Below are 17088 nucleotides of genomic sequence, written 5' to 3'. Positions count from 1 at the left end.
TAAGCGCACCAGCCGTGTTTAGTCTGCTTTATTCAAATTCCAGTTGGTTTTCCTGGAAGGTTTGGTGTGAATGCATAATCAAACTCTGATGCGGATCAAAAAAAGTGAACCCTGGTCTGCCTACAAACCCGGGTCTCGGATCGATTAGCAAAAGCTCCGAAAGTAGAAAGTGGACTATAGCGCAGGGTATTGTGGGTAAATGCAATCAAATCAAACGTGTGTGTCTAGCGCGAGCTGGAGAATTTATTATTTTTTTTATGGTGTTTTACCTACAACTGGTAAAATCGGACACCGCACCATTTTTGTTTACGTTTCACGACGAAGGGAGTTGCGCTCACGTTCTCTTCAGACGTTGTTCCCTTCAGTAGTTCTTGCTGCAGCGCCTCCGGAGGCGAGGATGTGAACAGCTTTTCCAATTAGTTTGGATCGTTTGACACAATGCAGCGAACGGACAGATGTTCCAATCGAACCGTGTCTACCGGACCATCAGTTGCAAAAACACCACTTTGAATGGTTAATCCTCCTCTTTGTCCTGGATAGAAATCTCTGGAAGTTTCTTTTAACCTAACCTCTCTGACCTGTTTGGATTTTTTTTTCTTTTTCTTTCAATCAATCAGTCAATCAATCCTCATATTTAAAATACTTAATTTTTTTTTCTTTTTTAAAGGAGATATGTGCAATGCAGTGGATCCTGTGTGCGTTTTACATGGATTCTCACAATTTCCCAAAAACCCCCAACTCCACTTTAAGTGCAGAAAACATGGCCGATCGTTTGAACTAATAGGGCCAATTTAGCCCTGTCATCTCACAGTTTTGACTTGCAGTTTTGACCCAGAATACATCATCATCATCATCATCATAATAGTACACAGCACAGCTACAATCCTAACATCCCGAGCCGCCTTGTTTTGTGCCCTCTGTCCCCTTTCTTTTGTCTTCTCTGAAACGAAGCCATCAGTGGAAGCTCACAGTTGAGCTGTCAAATCAATTCCACTGTATCAGCAGGGAGAAGAGCTCTCTCCTCCAACCACACATTCTCCCTTATCTAGTCTTCCTCTTTCTCTCTCTCTTCTCTCTATATTGGAGCTGTAAAGGCCTTGTGCTGAATAAAAGGTGCAACGATGAGAGAGAGAGAGAGAGCCTGGCTATCTGGGCCCTGCAGAGGTATGCAGCAGGCCAGGAATCTAACAGAGGGAGATCGGGGGGGGACGCTACAATAGTGCTTTTGTAATAATATTACCGGGGGGAGGCCGCCGCCCCCACCTCGTTTACAAAGCTGGAAGAGAGGAAAAGTAATTCAGCTGCTTCGCATGTACAGGTGCACTAATAAAAAGTGAATTTATTTCAGTAGTTCTATTCAGAAAAGTGGAACTTGACTTGAATTATTGAAATAAAAAAAGAACTTTCAGATGATAACCCTAATCTCCCGAGATGCACATCTGCGGGGAGGTGTGTGAAGTTTCCCTTAGTGTGTGAAGTCCTTCGAAGTTCTCTCTTTCTTCTCGATCACACTGCAAAAACACAAAATCTCACCGAGTATGTTTGGTCTAAGATGTCTTAGTACACTTTACATAAGGTAAAACTAACTTTCAATTAACATTTCAGCGAGATATAAGGACTGGTGTTGAGTTTTCATATTGATTAAAAAGTACTACTTCCACTGGCTGATTATTTCACTTACGATAAGATATTTTTTCTCATGTTGCAAGTGGAGCTAGTACTTTTTTCATCAATATTAACGATTTATTCACCCAAATCAAGCTCCTCCATCTTTCTGAAAAGTCACCTGTAGGTTAGTTTCATCTTATTTCAGTGTGCTAGAAAACAGACCGGAATTACTTTTTTGCGTTTCTGAAGAGCGGGTTGACCCGGGCCGCTCCCCTTCGCCTCTCAGCGTCCCGTCTCTGCTCTCCGTTTGTGCAGGTGGTGTGGCGGAAACTGGGCGACGCCGCCGGATCAAAGATGTCCATCAGGCAGCATCTCTCTGGGAACCAGTTCAAGGGCCCGCTGTAGCACCGACGACCCGACTCGCCTACATTCACCCGGGGGGGAGAGAGGGAGTCGCCACCGCATTAAACCTGCCAACACCACCCATCCCTCCGCGCTCCACCACTGCCGACGGAGAATCAGCTGCCCCCTCCCGCCCCTTGTAGAAAACGCCCTCTTTAGGACCGACTGAGTCGGCTACAGGATGGACTACGTAGTTTTGATATTTACATGTGCAGTGAAATTATTACACACCGTTTCTAACCAGTCGATGGTGAAGGCGACTACTGGCAGCTAGTTTGGCCACTTTCCGTCAGTCTCAAACACTCGCGCCGCTCTGTTAGCCTCTCTCGAGGGCATGGCGGCGCAACACGGTTTCAAGCACAGACGCGACAAAGCCGCAGGAGCCGAGGCCTCACCCCGCGTGCTACGGGGGCTCAAAAGTGCCACAATGCGACAAATAATTTGTCAAATAAATACTCCGAATTAGCGGTGGGCAAAATAGACTTAAAGTTTTATTTTTTGGTGTTACTGTTATGACAATTAAAGCTACTACATTTTCCATCTTTTTTTTTTTTTTAGGTATGGTTGTGACTGTGTGTCACAGCAGTCAGGGCCCCCACAGACACAAATAGTGCTCCTGAAAAACATTCCCACTTGTAATAAGCTACTTTAGTTTACCAGCTTAGTGATCTGTATCACTAAACTTGCTCACAGTAATGATATTTTCAAATATACTGATCCTTATGTTGAACAAACGGTGGAGAAAATGGTGAAGCTAACAATCTCAACAGTAATTACCGTTTTGGGTGATTTTTAAACATCATTAATCAGAATTTATGGTGACAACGCTAAATCACAATTCTTATCGTGATAGGAAATGTATCACCATAAATGGTAAACGATACGATAAATGCATAAAACTTCATCTACGGTAGATACATTTTAAAACAAACCTCAGTATTTACATAAATGATTCAATAGTTTATTAAATTAGTTATATAAATCGAACCCGTTTTGATATTTATTTATTTCACATTTGAGCAATGAAATTAATTCAAAATGTGCTGCGACACATAACACACGATCTGAAAAAAAAAAAAGTCAATTCAATTTTACCAGATGGTTTTCATATTTGTTTTTTTTTTTTAATTATTATTATTACTTTGCTTTTTCTTTTATTATTTCAACATTTATGCAACTATAATTAAAAAATTTTATTTCTTGTATTTTCACGTCCATATTTATTTTACAACTTATTTTTACGAATTTTGGCACTTTTGTTCCCGCAAGCAGCAGGGCTGAGAGGGCAACAGTGTGGCTGAATTTTTAGATAACTTTTAATAGTAACCCCTGTATAAATAAATGTAAAAAGAAAAGTAAAAAAAACTAACTCCTGTCACACGGACCTTTCCACACCCTACTGGTCAACGAGTATAATTAGGATTAGCATCCTGAGACGTTAAGTGAAACCCACTGTGATCTTGCGCCTTTTGCTCGTGATAGTCTATGAATCTAATTACGTCTAGGGATCGCTGTTGACTTGTGTATAATGTGTATAAAACCATAGCACTACTTTGTGTTGATTTGACGTTTGTACACTAGCGTGGCCACGTGATCAAACTTTTTTTTTTTTCTGTTTCGAAAGCACACTCACAGTCTGACCTCCAACCGGGTTTGCTTTTGGTATTAACCGTGTATTATTATTATTATTGTTATTGTTATTATTATCTTCTCTTTTTTTCCAGATCAACCTTTATAATACCTTCTCAATTGAACCTCTGAAAATGTACCGAGGCCATTCGGGTTCTTCAGATGATTTTATGACTTTGTGGAAAAAAAAAAAAAGCTAAAAACTTTGGATGCTGTGTGCTTGTCAGACAATCATGTTCTCAGGTTGGGAGGGCGAGAGCTTTACCTTCACCCATCTCTGAGTCAGTGTGTGTGTGTGTGTGTGTGTGTGCGTGTGTGTGTGTGTGTGCATGTGAATGAAGACCGGATGGTTTTCTTGCGGCTGTAGCATCTGGTTGCAACACGATGCATTTTCTGAATCCATGCAGGAGCTTACCAACTGCAATAAGATTTTTGAAGGTCTAACCGTAGGTGCGCTACGATTTTTTATTTTAAGGAAATTGCTCAATTAGATTCTTTCTGTTCTGGATTCAGCGGGTGCACAATTTCTTTCTACCTTTACCTTTTCGACCTTAGAATATGAGAAGTGTGTCTTCCCTTCGATGTCTTTACACCACGAAACTTTGTAAAAATGAGTATTTCTTGATGTCAGTATGAGCAGTTCATCAGCGTATTTATTGCCAGGTTTAACATAGAGGCTGGGGGAGCAAACGGGTTCATGAATTGATTCTTTCTGATCGATCTGTAAGTTTTATCCGACGGCTGTGACATAGGCCTACGGACGGAACGGGCTCTCTGGTGATATTTGTTCCAGTTCCGTCACCGACCTTTCTATCCCTAAAACGGTAAAAGAAAAGCAATCAAAGTATTCATTTTAAAGTGTCCTTTTTTTCTAGGAACTGCTTTAAAGCCATGGTACAATTTTGAATACTTAAAACAAAACAAAAAAAGAAAAAAAAAAAAGTGGCGTTTAGTTTGAAATTTGCCACATTTTCCTTGATTATGTTTCGATTTGGTACCCAACTACGTTTTATTATTATTATTATTATTATTATTATTATTATTATTATTATTATTATTGTTTTAAACTTTTTCTCTTTAATGCTCCTTTTTACACCTGTGTGCTAACACCCACAATCCAAATCTCTAGGATTTCCGAACCAAACGTGAATCTTGTAGCAACTAGCATGACTGTAACTGTTTCTCATGAATTTCACTGATAAAAAAGAAATAAAAATAATCAGCAATTTTCAGGTGAAATGTACATGAATTAGGCCACTTTTAGAAAACTCTGGGAAAAAAAAAATAAACAAGTTGCTTCATGGTGCTGTCGAGTGTTGTCTTTACTTGAAGAGAACGATTCCTCCCCAACATAGGATGACCAAGAACGCCCTCTGCTGGTAAGGAGTTATCCTGCAGTTCATTCACTCATTAGCATAAATGTTGCATTAGCCAATTACGTCACAACACCGCTTTGCACTTTAGCTGTCTTTGCTTAGGGACGTTTAAACACGGCGTCAGAACGAGGAAGACTCACTAAATTAGACAGTAAAAATTACATACGGTGATTATTCTCGAATTCAGCAGGGTCCACATTTATTGTAATCAACATTAAAATATTTAAATAGACGCAACAAAAATCTAGTTCCAGAGGTTCCAGTGATATGAATGTCGCATTTTTTAAAATCTTCTATAATAACAAGAACAGCATTACTAATACTAATTTTAAACGAAGACGTTGTCTCTACAAAAGAAACCTGTCTGAAATGGACTTTGTTACAGTCAATAAGCAAATAAAAAAAAACATCCGTAAACATTCACTAATGTTTAAGAATTGCTGACTAAATTAATTAGTATCTGTTTTTGGTCCTTTAAGTTGACCAAAAACTTATAATGACCAACGAGAGCAATCAGAATCATATATATGTATAAATGTCTAAATATTGATAACATTTTTTGTTTTCACATCTTTTATATCTGCGCAACGACGCCCCCTGCTGTGTCATAGAGCACCCCATGTTTATATCGTTACCATCCCTAAAAATAATGGCCTAAAGTGAATTTTATTTATTTATTTATTTCGGCCAAAATTACTTTTGGGCAAAAACATTACTTTTTTGGAAGGTGACGATATATTTGAAGCTAATTATTGTAAAAAGACCCATAATAATTTCTTTAAAGAATTCCCGTTTTAGGTCAGGAACTTACCGTACTTGAAGCATTCCGATTTGCTAATTATCAAGATAACGACTTTTTTTTTTTTTTTTTAAATCACTTTCTAGTTTCAAGGATTAATGTTGTGTTCACTTCTGACAGGTATACACCATGAATTTCTCCCATCGATGCCTTTTCTGTCCAGTCTTTTCCTTATTGTTAAATAATAAACAATACTGTAGCTTTTACAGAACCTAGTGAAGCTGGTCGTTATTTGGGTGCCTTTCTGGATTTGTGAACACTTACACTAACTTTTACCTATGTTTTGTGTGATTTCTTGATTCTACCCGTCAGGCAGTGTATAGGATTAGGAACAGCTTTTGAAATGTATCTAGTAATTTATTTAATTTATGCTTTGACAGCAGAAGGATGTTTCCACTTTCTTTTTTTTTTGCTCAATAAATGAAAAAACAAAAATCGTGTGAAACATTAGTTTATTTATCTGTGTCTGATATCAAAGTTCTAGATGCCCCCCCCCCCCCCCCCCCCCCCCCCAAAAAAAAAAGCAAAAATGGAAGAAATAAGAAAATATTTGTCATGTTGCCGTTTGTCTTGTTATCCTTCCTTTCACCACCAGAGGGCAACAAAGTCTGTCTGTTCAGTCACAGTGGCACTCTCGGTCCAGGCCCGGTTCTAGCCATTTGGGCCAACTGAGGCGCCCTAGCCTCAATTGTTTTGTTGTCCTCACCCTCCAGTGTTTGTCTATGAGCTTCTCTTTAGCTGACAGAGAATGTAATAATTAAATGTGGCTAAAATGAGGAAACAAAGTACAATACAAGAGGGAGGATAACATAGAACATATTTTAATCTAAATGCCACTGATTCCAGATCATAACCAGCTGATATTTTACAGAAGAGGCTCAGTCATATTTGCCTCCGATTAATCATGGAAGACATTAGGACTTCATCCAGAGGTGTATCCACAGGAGGGCCAGTCTGGGCCATGGGGGACCCCTAAAGTTGCGGCCTCTCTTCGTTCTACCGTGTGCTCTCTGTGTGGGGCGGGGGCTCCGGGCGTGGCCTCCTGTCGTCCTGCTGGGCCTCCATCTGCTGTGGAGGTGCTTAGGTCCTCCGATTGATGGCAAGACAATGAGTTTATGACACGTGTGGCGGTGAGTGACAGAGGGTCCCATCCCAGCCGGGCCTCCACGACGACGACTAACCTCCCATTTGTAGTCGGCTCTGTGCCAGGGCTAATGGGAGGAGTGATCCTCCTGCAGTCGAATGGGACTTGTAGTTTACAGCTGGATGGTAATTTAGGACAAGGAGCTAATCTCTCTGGCTTCTGTCCTGAGAGTCTTTGTGAAGGAAGCAGTGTGTTCTGTTCAGACTTCTTGCTGAAAACTGGATGATAAAAACTGGAGTTTCACATCTGAGCAACAATGCTGCTGTACCTTTGGACATTTTGAAAGGTTTATCGCAGTTTATTTTTACATGTTTGACCTGGATAGTCAACCTATTGTTTTTGTCAGTTTCAGTTCATCTTACATTGGCTGTCCTACTCCTAACTGCGCTGACTGAACCAGTCGAAGTTGTGTTGTTTTTACATGTTTTACCAAGCTTGTGAAGCGATCAGTGAATTAGCTGTAGTGGTGCAGAGTTACTGAATGAATATGTAATGCAGTACATTTATGTCTGTGTTTTAAAAAAGAAAGTAAAGCAAATGTAAAGTCAATTCAGGACTTTTTCTGTATCAGATCTGTACTAAATCTCAGATATCTGTATTGGTGAAAAAAGTGGACAAGTGCATCGCCATTAAAGAGCAATTGTTTAGTGCTTGTGTAACAAGAACATTTTACAGATCCCACAAAACAAGGACAAAATGTGAAAATAAAACTTTTAATAGTCGCAGAACTGTTTGCAACTCGAAACCAGCATTTTTGAAGTTATGCCAAAACAAAAACAGATTATGGGCCGACAAACTCCAAAAGCCTCAACTACTGCATTTTCCCTAAGACTGGACACAATGTGACAGAACAAAGTGAGAAACAGAACGCAAAAACAAATGCAACTGGGAAACATTAGGAGGCAAAAGACATGATTTCAATGATAAGAAGCCTAAAACAAAACCAAATGAACTGAAACATGTCTTTATGATGTTTGACACACTTTGGGAGAAAAACAGGGTGCTGCTGTTCCTCAGTACATTCTCAGTGAAGGACTCAATAAGTAGCTTCCTGTAGATATCAAAATCTTTCCAAAAAAAAAAAATACTTCCCAGAAATATGTCTCCTGGTTTTCCAAACAATGGTGCCCAGACCTGACTTGTCATTTCCAGTTTATTTCCAACCACCTCAGCTGCTTGTCTGAAGCCGCACTGAACAGAGACCAGTCACTTCTTTTAGTTTGTGACAGGAAAACTTTGTGGTTCAGTCTCCAATCAGCAGCAATGTGTTTGTAAATTCATCTCATCCACCCGCCGCGATTGAGGGGCATTCCAGGTGGAGGAGGAAGGGGCACTTGGGACTGTCCTGGAGGCACGGGGGGCGGAGGAGGGTACCCGGCAGGGGGAAGCGTGATCCCCGGCGGCGGCACGTGGCCTGGGGGCATGCGGGGAGGCGGTGGCGGAGGGTAGCTGTTGTAGCCTGGCGGAGGGTAGGCTGGGGCCAAACTTGGTGGTGGGTAACTGGATGGAGGAGGCGGAGGACCTGGAGGCGGCGCCGCGGCCGGTTGGTAGACGTGCGGGTGATATGGCGGGATGGGTGGCGGGTAGCTGGGCGGCATGGGGGTGTAGGGCGGGCCTTCTGTCTTCATCATGGACTGCAGGCTCTGGTAGCCCTCCCCAGACATGTAGGAGCTGGTGGTGGACATCAGGTAGTTGGAGGGCGGGGGCGGAGGAGGGCGATGGGGCAAGGGTGGGGGCTGGTGCGGGGGCGGGGCGTGTGGAGGCGGAGGAGCAGCTTCGTTTCCTGGTTCCGCCTCTGCAGGAGGGGCTGGGTGGGGAAACAGAGAAAAGCAGAAAAATAACTAACAGGACTGAAACAATTAATCGGATTAATCACAATTAATCAGTTATTGAAATAATCATCAACTAATTTAGCAATCGATTAATCGTTAACAGACTCCGAAAAAGGCAATTTGCTCACTGAGAGCAGTAAAGTAGTCAAAACTGTGCAAAAAATTTATGAATTCCTCAAATAGCAGTTTTCGATTTGCCTGGTTCAAATTCTCTAGGTGTTCACATGTCGATGTAAAGCGTTCGCAAAAGGAATATGTTGTTGCACTTTAGGCAATAAAATGTTTATTTTCTTACTTAAAAAAGGAATTGAACTATTTATTTGCATCTATTAATGCATTTCTAATATCGTACAAAAAGGCTCACGTCTTCAGAACGGGCCAATTTTTTATCCGAGTAATTGTCAGAATCACTAAAGTAATCTTTAGTTGCAGCCCTAATTAAAAGCAGTCACCATCTCAGCGGTGGAGGATGCAACCCCCCTGCCCCTCCCTGCCCTCTCCACCCACCAACATAATCCCAAACAACCTCCCTGTTCCCAGACAGGAACGCACAGCGGGACCAAGATCAGCCAACGCCGCCGCGCAGGAGGTCTCATTACCCGGCCAAAGCTCTCAGAGAGCTCCGGGTGAGCGTGGGAGCATGTGGTTTGCGTTTTGTCCAGGCGAAAGGTGATTACAGAAGCAGGCTAACAATTTTGGACTGCTCCGGGAGCCCGAACTGGCCGCAGGGGAACTGGCGGCTCATAAAGCAGGTCTGTTTACAGGCACAAGCAAACAGACAGCAGAGCTTTCCTGAATGCCAGTGTGTCCCCAAGTTCAACTCCATGCCCTGAAACCCAGATGAAGAGCATGACTCAGGCGGTGGCCATGGTTACCTGGGGGAGGCTGGGATGTAGGCAGGGGAGGCATGGGGCTCTCCAGTCGCGGGATCTTTGACCCGGCTTGTTCTGCAAAAAATGTCAGAGAGAGTTACGAGAGTTATCAACATGTGATTTTTGGTTTAATAAAGTTAAACAAGAACGAATGACTTGAATACTGTTGAATTAAAACGGCACAGTATACTGCATCTCATTGGGATTTCATGTGATGTACTGACATAAAACTGTGCACAAATTTTTCTGTTGCTTTTTCTTTTTTTGTTTGGCAAATTAAATTTGAAAAGGGTAGCAGGCAAGTACTGACCCAAAAATCAAATCCAGTGTAAGCACTGGACCTTTTGGGATATACGCACAACTATGGACAGACAACTAACAAATACACATCCACCGGGACACAGTGTTCCTACAGAGAAACAAGATGGTGGCTGCATCATGCTGTGGGGATTCTATTCTTCAGCAGCTTGTCAGAGTTTAATGGAGCTAAACGCAGGTCAACCCAAGAAGAAAAACTGTTAGGGTCTGCAAAGCATTTCAGACTGGGGCGGAGGTTCACCTTCCAAGCAGAATGAGCCGAAACATGAAGTCATAGCAACAATAAAGTGGTTTAGATCAGAGTGAAATCATGTGTTAGAATGGACCAGTCAAAGTCCAGACAAGGGCTACTACTCAAAGTAATTTTTTTACCCCCCAAAACAATGCTAGTTTATTTTATTTTATTTACAAAATTGCTCGTTTTTTTGTGACACTTCCAGCATAAAGAAAAATAAATACATAAATTGGCTTTTATGCATATGCAAATTAAAAAAGCTGAAGCATTTAGACAAAAATAGGTCTCAGCTCCAAAGGGAAAACAACTTTCAGCTACATATTTTAGTTGAAATATAATGAGAAATGTTACTTTTTTAAAATAACTAGTATTTATTAATTGACTAAGTTGAAGTTGTAAGGAGCGGAACCTGGCTGACTTAAAGACACACACACACATACTGGATTGAGGGGACTCTGTGCACACACACTGCACTTTGGGGGAAAACAAACTGCTGTAACTTTTGCTAAGCAAAAAAAAAAAGAAATAAAAATTGTGTTGACTAACTATATTTATAACAATGTCATTATGTTAATTAATGATGGCAGTCCAAACGTAAATATAATTAGCAAGACCTGAAAACTGATGCTGACGGTTGTTTTCACCCAATCTGAAAGAGCTTGAGTCATTTTACAACGACGAATTCATGTGGAAAGCTGGATTTAGTGTTTATAGGGACAGATGGTCCTACAAATCTAATAAACAAGGCATTATTGTCCTCCCTCTTAACATTTATGGACTTTATACTTTTGTGTTTGTAGGTGTAATTTCACAAAATTACAAAAAAAATAAATAAATAAATAAAATTGAACTGCGACATATAAAAAGCAGAATACCTGGAGGTTTGGGTTCATCCTTTGGAGGAGTCTGGGACAAAAAACAGACACAAGGTTGAGATTAGCAGAAGTCATTTCTTCATATTTTTTAAGTCTTCTCTTCTCTGTTAGCTTGCTTACATGAGACCGTTTGAGTTGGCGTGCCGGGCTGCCGACCTGAGGAGAGGCCTTCTTGGGCGGTGGAGGCGGCGGGTTGGAGGCCGGGGGCTGCCCCTGTGGGACTGGGGGAAGAGAGGTGGGGGTAGCTGGCGCCCGCTCTTTCTCCTGGATCTGCTGAGGGATGGGCTTGTTTCCCTGGGAGTACAGATCCAGGATCTGGTGGCAGATGTCTGCAAGATGGAGGGATTGTGACGGATGGATGAGAAGCGTCCGAGAGGTGAGGGAGGAAAGCTGAAGGAAGGAGGGGAGCACCTTCCAGAAGCTCGACGGGGACATCCTGGACGAACTGCTCCCACCAGCGGCGGGACGACTGCTTGGCCGTCCACTCCTGGATGTCGAACTTACACAGGCGGCCGGCCAGGTACATCACAGCCACGGCGATGATTTCTGGCTCCCACTGCAGAGACAGCATGGTGCAAAGGCTGGAGGGAACACACACACACACACACACACACACACACACACACACACACACACACACACACACACACACACACACACACACACACACACACACACACAACAAGGGTCAAGTCTGTCAATATTATCAGGGAAATCCTCAAAATAATGATTTATATGATGGAATATTTGGACTGGACTAATAAAATAAAGAAAGAAATAAAAGTCATAATATTTTAAGAATAAAGTTGAAATAATACCAGCATAAAGTCATAAGAATATGAGAATAAAGTTATAGTATTACGAGAATAAAGTTGCAATAATACAAAAACAAAGACGTATTATGAGAACAAAGTTACATTATTACAAGAATAATTTGTATAAGAATAAAGTTGTAATAATACAAAAAAAGTCATAATAATACTACGAGAATAAAGTCAAAAGAATGAGAAAAAAGTTATAATATTGAAAATAAAGTCAGTATACAAAGTTATAGTATAACAGGAATAAGTCGTATGAGAACAAAGTTGAAATAACAAGAATAAAGTTGTAATAATACGAGAATAAAGTCAATATTTCAAGAATAAAATCATAATATTAATAAATTTGTAATGTTATAAATTGAGTCTTTCAATTTAGAATTAGAATTCAACTTTATTGTCATTGCACTGTCACAAGTACAAGCAACCAGATGTAGTTTGCATCTATCCAGAAGTGCTCTACGAGATATAAATATTTATTTATAGATGTACAAGACTATGTATGTATGGACTATAAGGGGTTATAGCAAGAGATATAGAGCAAGAGATTTTAGCAGCTTTATTCTGAAAATATTATGACTATTTCTGCAGGTTTAAGAAGAACCTTCAGTTAATTAGAGTAAAAACAGGCCAGAGTGTGCTCACCTGTCGTTGACAAAGGTCCAAGCCATCTGTAATACCTTGCAGACTTTATTCTTCTCCCCTGCAATACAACAGCAGAATGTCAGCCTGTTCCTGACTGAATCCATGTCCCAGACTTTACTTTTCATCAGCGGTTGAAACGTTTGAACTTCCCCCCCCCCCCCTTTACCTTTAAGCTGCTTGACGTAGCGCAGCAGGAACATGTAGGGATGCTCCACCTGCAGGTCAAACTTGATTGTCTGGAGTAAAATCCTCTCCAGAACCATCACCTCCTCCTGTTACAACCAGAAGGTTCATTTAAGGCACAGTTCTCTCAACAATGGACATTTGATGCCGTTTTACAGCACAAATAGACAGATTGATCTCATTTTCCCTGAAAACACACATTGTAAAAGATATTTATGATGGAAAATTACATCTCTAAGTTACTTCTGCTCCGTAAGGTTAAACTCTGGGGCTGTGATGTCACAACAAACAGGTGGCTGACAAGAGATTGCAGGATAGTTACAATCTTCATTTTATTATTAACAAAGAAGTGAAAGTACATCCAGAGTTTTGCGCTCGGCCTTCACGACCGACTGATTAGGCGTTTGCTGCATCCAGTTTAGACATAAGCGGTTCTTTCTTCTTGACCCAGAAAAAGGAGAAAGAAAGTGCTGCGAGAGACACTTAATGAGCATTTTAATAGTTTATTAAGGACTCTGGACTCCATTGTAACATCTGGAGTTAAAACAAACTTGGACGGGTCAAGCCTGGATATTTCTGCCCTGAAAACACACTCTTCACAAACTCAGTTGGAGTTTTATGAAGCATTTCTTTTTGTGAAAAAGACAAAAAGCTTCCTTTTTTTAAGTTTTTTAGAGAGCTAATGACTCAGATTTGCCAGAGGATATTTATTTCTATAATCTTTCCCTCAGAACTAGAACCTCATTTCCTTAAATTAGCGTAAAGTAATAATAACAGCTATGATGTTGGATAATGTTGAAGGCATAAAAAAAAAAAAAAAAAAAAAAAATTACCCAGATATTTATTTGAGGGAAACTATTTCTGCTGTCTTGTTTTCATTTATGTAAACAAATAAAATGCAAAATGTTATAAGAATATTTCAAGCTGATGTAGATTTAAAAAACTGACATGTTGAAGGTGGGAAATAATATCAAGTGGAGTTTATTTGTACTTCAGAACAAATATGCAAAGGAGAAATGTAAATAAATACAATTATTATGTGCAGTTCTTTATGTAACTGCACCCTGAAGAATCCTACTGTGAATGGGTGTGTATTGTAAGAGGCATGCAGTTACTTAAAACAAGACCACAAACAAGTAATACATACTTTTTCAATCATCACTTCTATTGTTATCCCATTAGCACCAGTCAGTATTGTGATAACATTTGAAGGTCATATCACAAACCCCTAAATCCAAGCATTTTATTTTTATTTATTTTTTGTTCCTGGTGTCTCAAAGATTGGACACGAGACAATAATCAAATTTGTAGACCTTTCTGAGCTGAATGTGTTCAGAAAAAGGTCAGCGGTAAACTGAAACAAATGAAAACTTCACCTTTGGATCATCGCCGAACTGAGCAAACTGCACATCGTTCAGTAAGCTCCGCGCCGTCTTGATGATGTCTTTGCACTTCTTTGGGGTCTCCTCGACTTTTCCAGCCAGGAAAAGACAACAAGCTCCAGTCACCTGTGGGACAAAGAAAAAAAAAAGTCCCAGCATTCATTTCCCTAAGTTTAGTTTGCTTTTGGACATCGGGGAAAAGACCGAGGATGATCAGAAACTGGGACTCACGTATCTGGGAAACTGTTTGAAGGAGTGGAACATGTAGAAGCGATGGAAATATATGATGCCGGTGGCCAGAGTGTCATAGTGTCTGCTAACAGTCAAGGAGTCTCGCACACAACGACTTCTGATTAGCATGGTTACCATAATCACAACATTAACACAACATTACTCTATGAAAAACATATCTAGGCTTCTCAGCAAAGCATTTAACCAACACTCATAATCAACTAAAACAAGCTCAAGAATTTCCATTTGTGTGATTTATCCCTTTTTTTTCTTTCCTCTCTTTCTACCAAAGACTAGATGACAAAAGTTTTCAGTCTGGTGCTCTGGGTTTCAACCAGACCTTTTTTTAAGGGTAGTGTTGTTTACAGATACTTCATAATTTACTTTTAGTTGTTGTTTCTATTGTTTTGCTCATTCGTTTTGAATAGTTAAAATGTCTTCCAGTTCCAGTGTTAAATGTTTATTAGAATTCCAAGTTTATTGATCTTGGAGAATATGTTCTTGCATTATTATGCCATTGCCAATATATTAGTTGAGAAATGTCTCAAAACAACAATATTATCATTTATGCAATAACTAGGACAATTTATCATCAAGCAAAACTTGATATCGTGACAGGCCAAGTCAATTTGTACAGCTTATTTGTTCGGTGTTTGTTTATTGCACTACTTTACCTAAAATATCTAAATCTAACGTGACAGAGATACAAGATAAAGTTTTTTCCTGGTATAAACGGATCAAGGATACAGGCCGAGGCGGGTTCCCACGTCGAATATGAAGCGGGCTCCCTCCCTCCTATACCGAGCCTCCGTACCCGGGTCAAGGCCCTCGGACTGAGACGGGGTGTGGGCTAGGTCCTTCTTGTCCCAGTACCAGCATGGCTTGATGTGGTCCAGAGTGGCTTGGCCGCTCAAGTTCTCCTTGGGTTCCTTCATTGTCTGAGGGGAAGAGGTGGATGGACCTGCTGCACTGGACTGCGGAGAATCAGAGGGAGCGGGGGGAACAACCAAAAAACAATAATTAATTGCTTGCTTTCAGAGAAAAGCCCTACCAGTAAGAATCAGTATTTTATGTGAGCCCCGAATTCTTTAAAAGTACAACTTGTGCTAAAAGTTGCTTTGTTTAGTTCATTTTTTGCTTTTAATATTTGGTCTGTGGAAATAGACGCATCCTGTATAAAGCATGTGGGAGATTTATTTTCCATGTTCACCATAAACAACCCAAACAGAACCGGTGAGGAAGTGTGAAATTATCCAAATTATACATAAAAAAAAGCCACAGAAATGCTTAACCCAACAAAGAAAACTTTAAACTACACATTTTATTGATCTACTGGGCATGGCTGGGAATGAGAGTCTGGCGGTATTGTAGCTCATTAGCTGGTTGGGAAATCCTAGGATTGGCTAATTAACAGCTTTAAAATATAATTTCTCCAAATAGTAGTGAGAGCTTGTTCTGCTTTAATTTTCACACCACGAAAGTCAAGTTTTGTTGAAAAAAATATATACTCCCAAATGCTCAGACATCTATGTAAGCAAGAACTAGCCTTTCTTCTTTCAGCCAGCTGACCACCTGTGCGCAGTAAGAGGCAGAAGGGGAGGCAGAAGAACCACATTATTCCATCCACTACACATCTGGGGAAAACTAGTTCCTCCTGCACGTATTTAAACATAGAAGTTGTTTAAATATAATCGCAAAGTAGACCTAATGTTATTCATTTAGACATATATGATAAAACTCTCCGTTTCTCCACTGTATTAGAGAGCAAACTGTATGGCTAAGTTTAACCAAACGTGTTGCAACAACAACAAAAAAGAATAGAAAATAAGAACAATAATTTTATTTACTTAGCATAGTAATGTCTTAACTCCTGTATAGTTTATATAGAGAGCAACAGCGTAGCCTGGTTTACTATGAACGTGTAAAATATAGGATTTAGCTTATTAGCATAATAAAGTCACGAGATACTACCCAACAATTACTATAAATATGCCTGAAATGTTCAAAACTACGCTTCATAATGTGCAAAAAAATGCATTTGACAGAAAATAAAATGGGTGAGTTTGTAAAATAAAAATATACAACACAGAGAAAGACGAGAAGTGTGAATTAGGCTGGTTAATCTGTTCGCTAGCATTGGGTTAGCATGTTAGCCCGAGCTAATGCTAAAGGCATATCAGCCTGTCAAAAGTGTTCGCAATTCTCGCTGTTCGTCGCTTATTTTTTCCATCTAATGAGCCGCGACGCTTACCTTTATCATGTATGCGTCGGGATAAACCACATACAAGAGACGACAGTTTGAATAATCCGCAGTTATTCACACTGTATTAACCAACAAATGAGCAACCAAAAATCCCCATTGTAACAAGGACGACACCGGTTTCCTGTACGTCGCTATCTCCTTGCCTACGTCATTACGCAGGAGATAAGATACACGTGCGCCATGGAAAAATACATTTCGGGTTAAAGAAATATATTTTCCCGAAAGTGAAGTGCCTAATTTAACCAGTGAACTCTCTGTTATAAGATTATAAGAATCGCTTTTCTAGACCATCCAAGTTGTGAGAATAAGGAGGCTGTTGTTTCGAATACTATCCACTAGAGGGAGACAAATGTTGACTCTACTGTTTTAATTGTCTACAAAAGCAGTCCAGCAATCATAATTCACTACAGAGTTCAACATTTATTCATTTATTGTCTACCTCTCACCCTCATAATTTCAGGAGTTTCTTAATCAAA

At 40.2% G+C, this 17088-nt stretch overlaps 2 protein-coding genes across 5 annotated transcripts in view; one reads left to right on the top strand and one right to left on the bottom strand.

The window, feature by feature from the left end:
• Positions 1-4945, top strand: part of ccdc85c (coiled-coil domain containing 85C) — a 51774-nt gene extending 46829 nt beyond the window's left edge. For all 4 annotated transcript variants that reach the window (XM_023347656.1, XM_023347658.1, XM_023347657.1 and 1 more), the window contains one exon: positions 1924-4945. In XM_023347656.1, coding sequence (XP_023203424.1) covers positions 1924-2013 — 90 coding nt within the window. In that variant the 3' untranslated portion in view covers positions 2014-4945. The remainder of the gene's footprint in view (positions 1-1923) is intronic.
• A 2642-nt stretch (positions 4946-7587) lies between these two features.
• On the bottom strand, positions 7588-16754 carry ccnk (cyclin K). Its single transcript, XM_023348328.1, has 11 exons — positions 16601-16754; positions 15097-15323; positions 14350-14431; positions 14113-14244; positions 12720-12825; positions 12554-12611; positions 11502-11671; positions 11211-11419; positions 11091-11121; positions 9666-9737; positions 7588-8765 (listed from the first exon to the last, which is right to left on the bottom strand). The coding sequence occupies exons 1-11, from the start codon at positions 16607-16609 to the stop codon at positions 8236-8238; spliced, it is 1626 nt and encodes a 541-aa protein (XP_023204096.1). The 5' UTR covers positions 16610-16754; the 3' UTR covers positions 7588-8235.
• Between the last annotated feature and the right edge of the window lie 334 nt (positions 16755-17088).

This window comes from Xiphophorus maculatus, chromosome 15 (genome assembly GCF_002775205.1).
Source record: "Xiphophorus maculatus strain JP 163 A chromosome 15, X_maculatus-5.0-male, whole genome shotgun sequence".
Taxonomy (NCBI): domain Eukaryota; kingdom Metazoa; phylum Chordata; class Actinopteri; order Cyprinodontiformes; family Poeciliidae; genus Xiphophorus; species Xiphophorus maculatus.
Note: the sequence above shows the minus strand (reverse complement) of the source record. Positions and strands in the feature narration are given on the sequence as shown.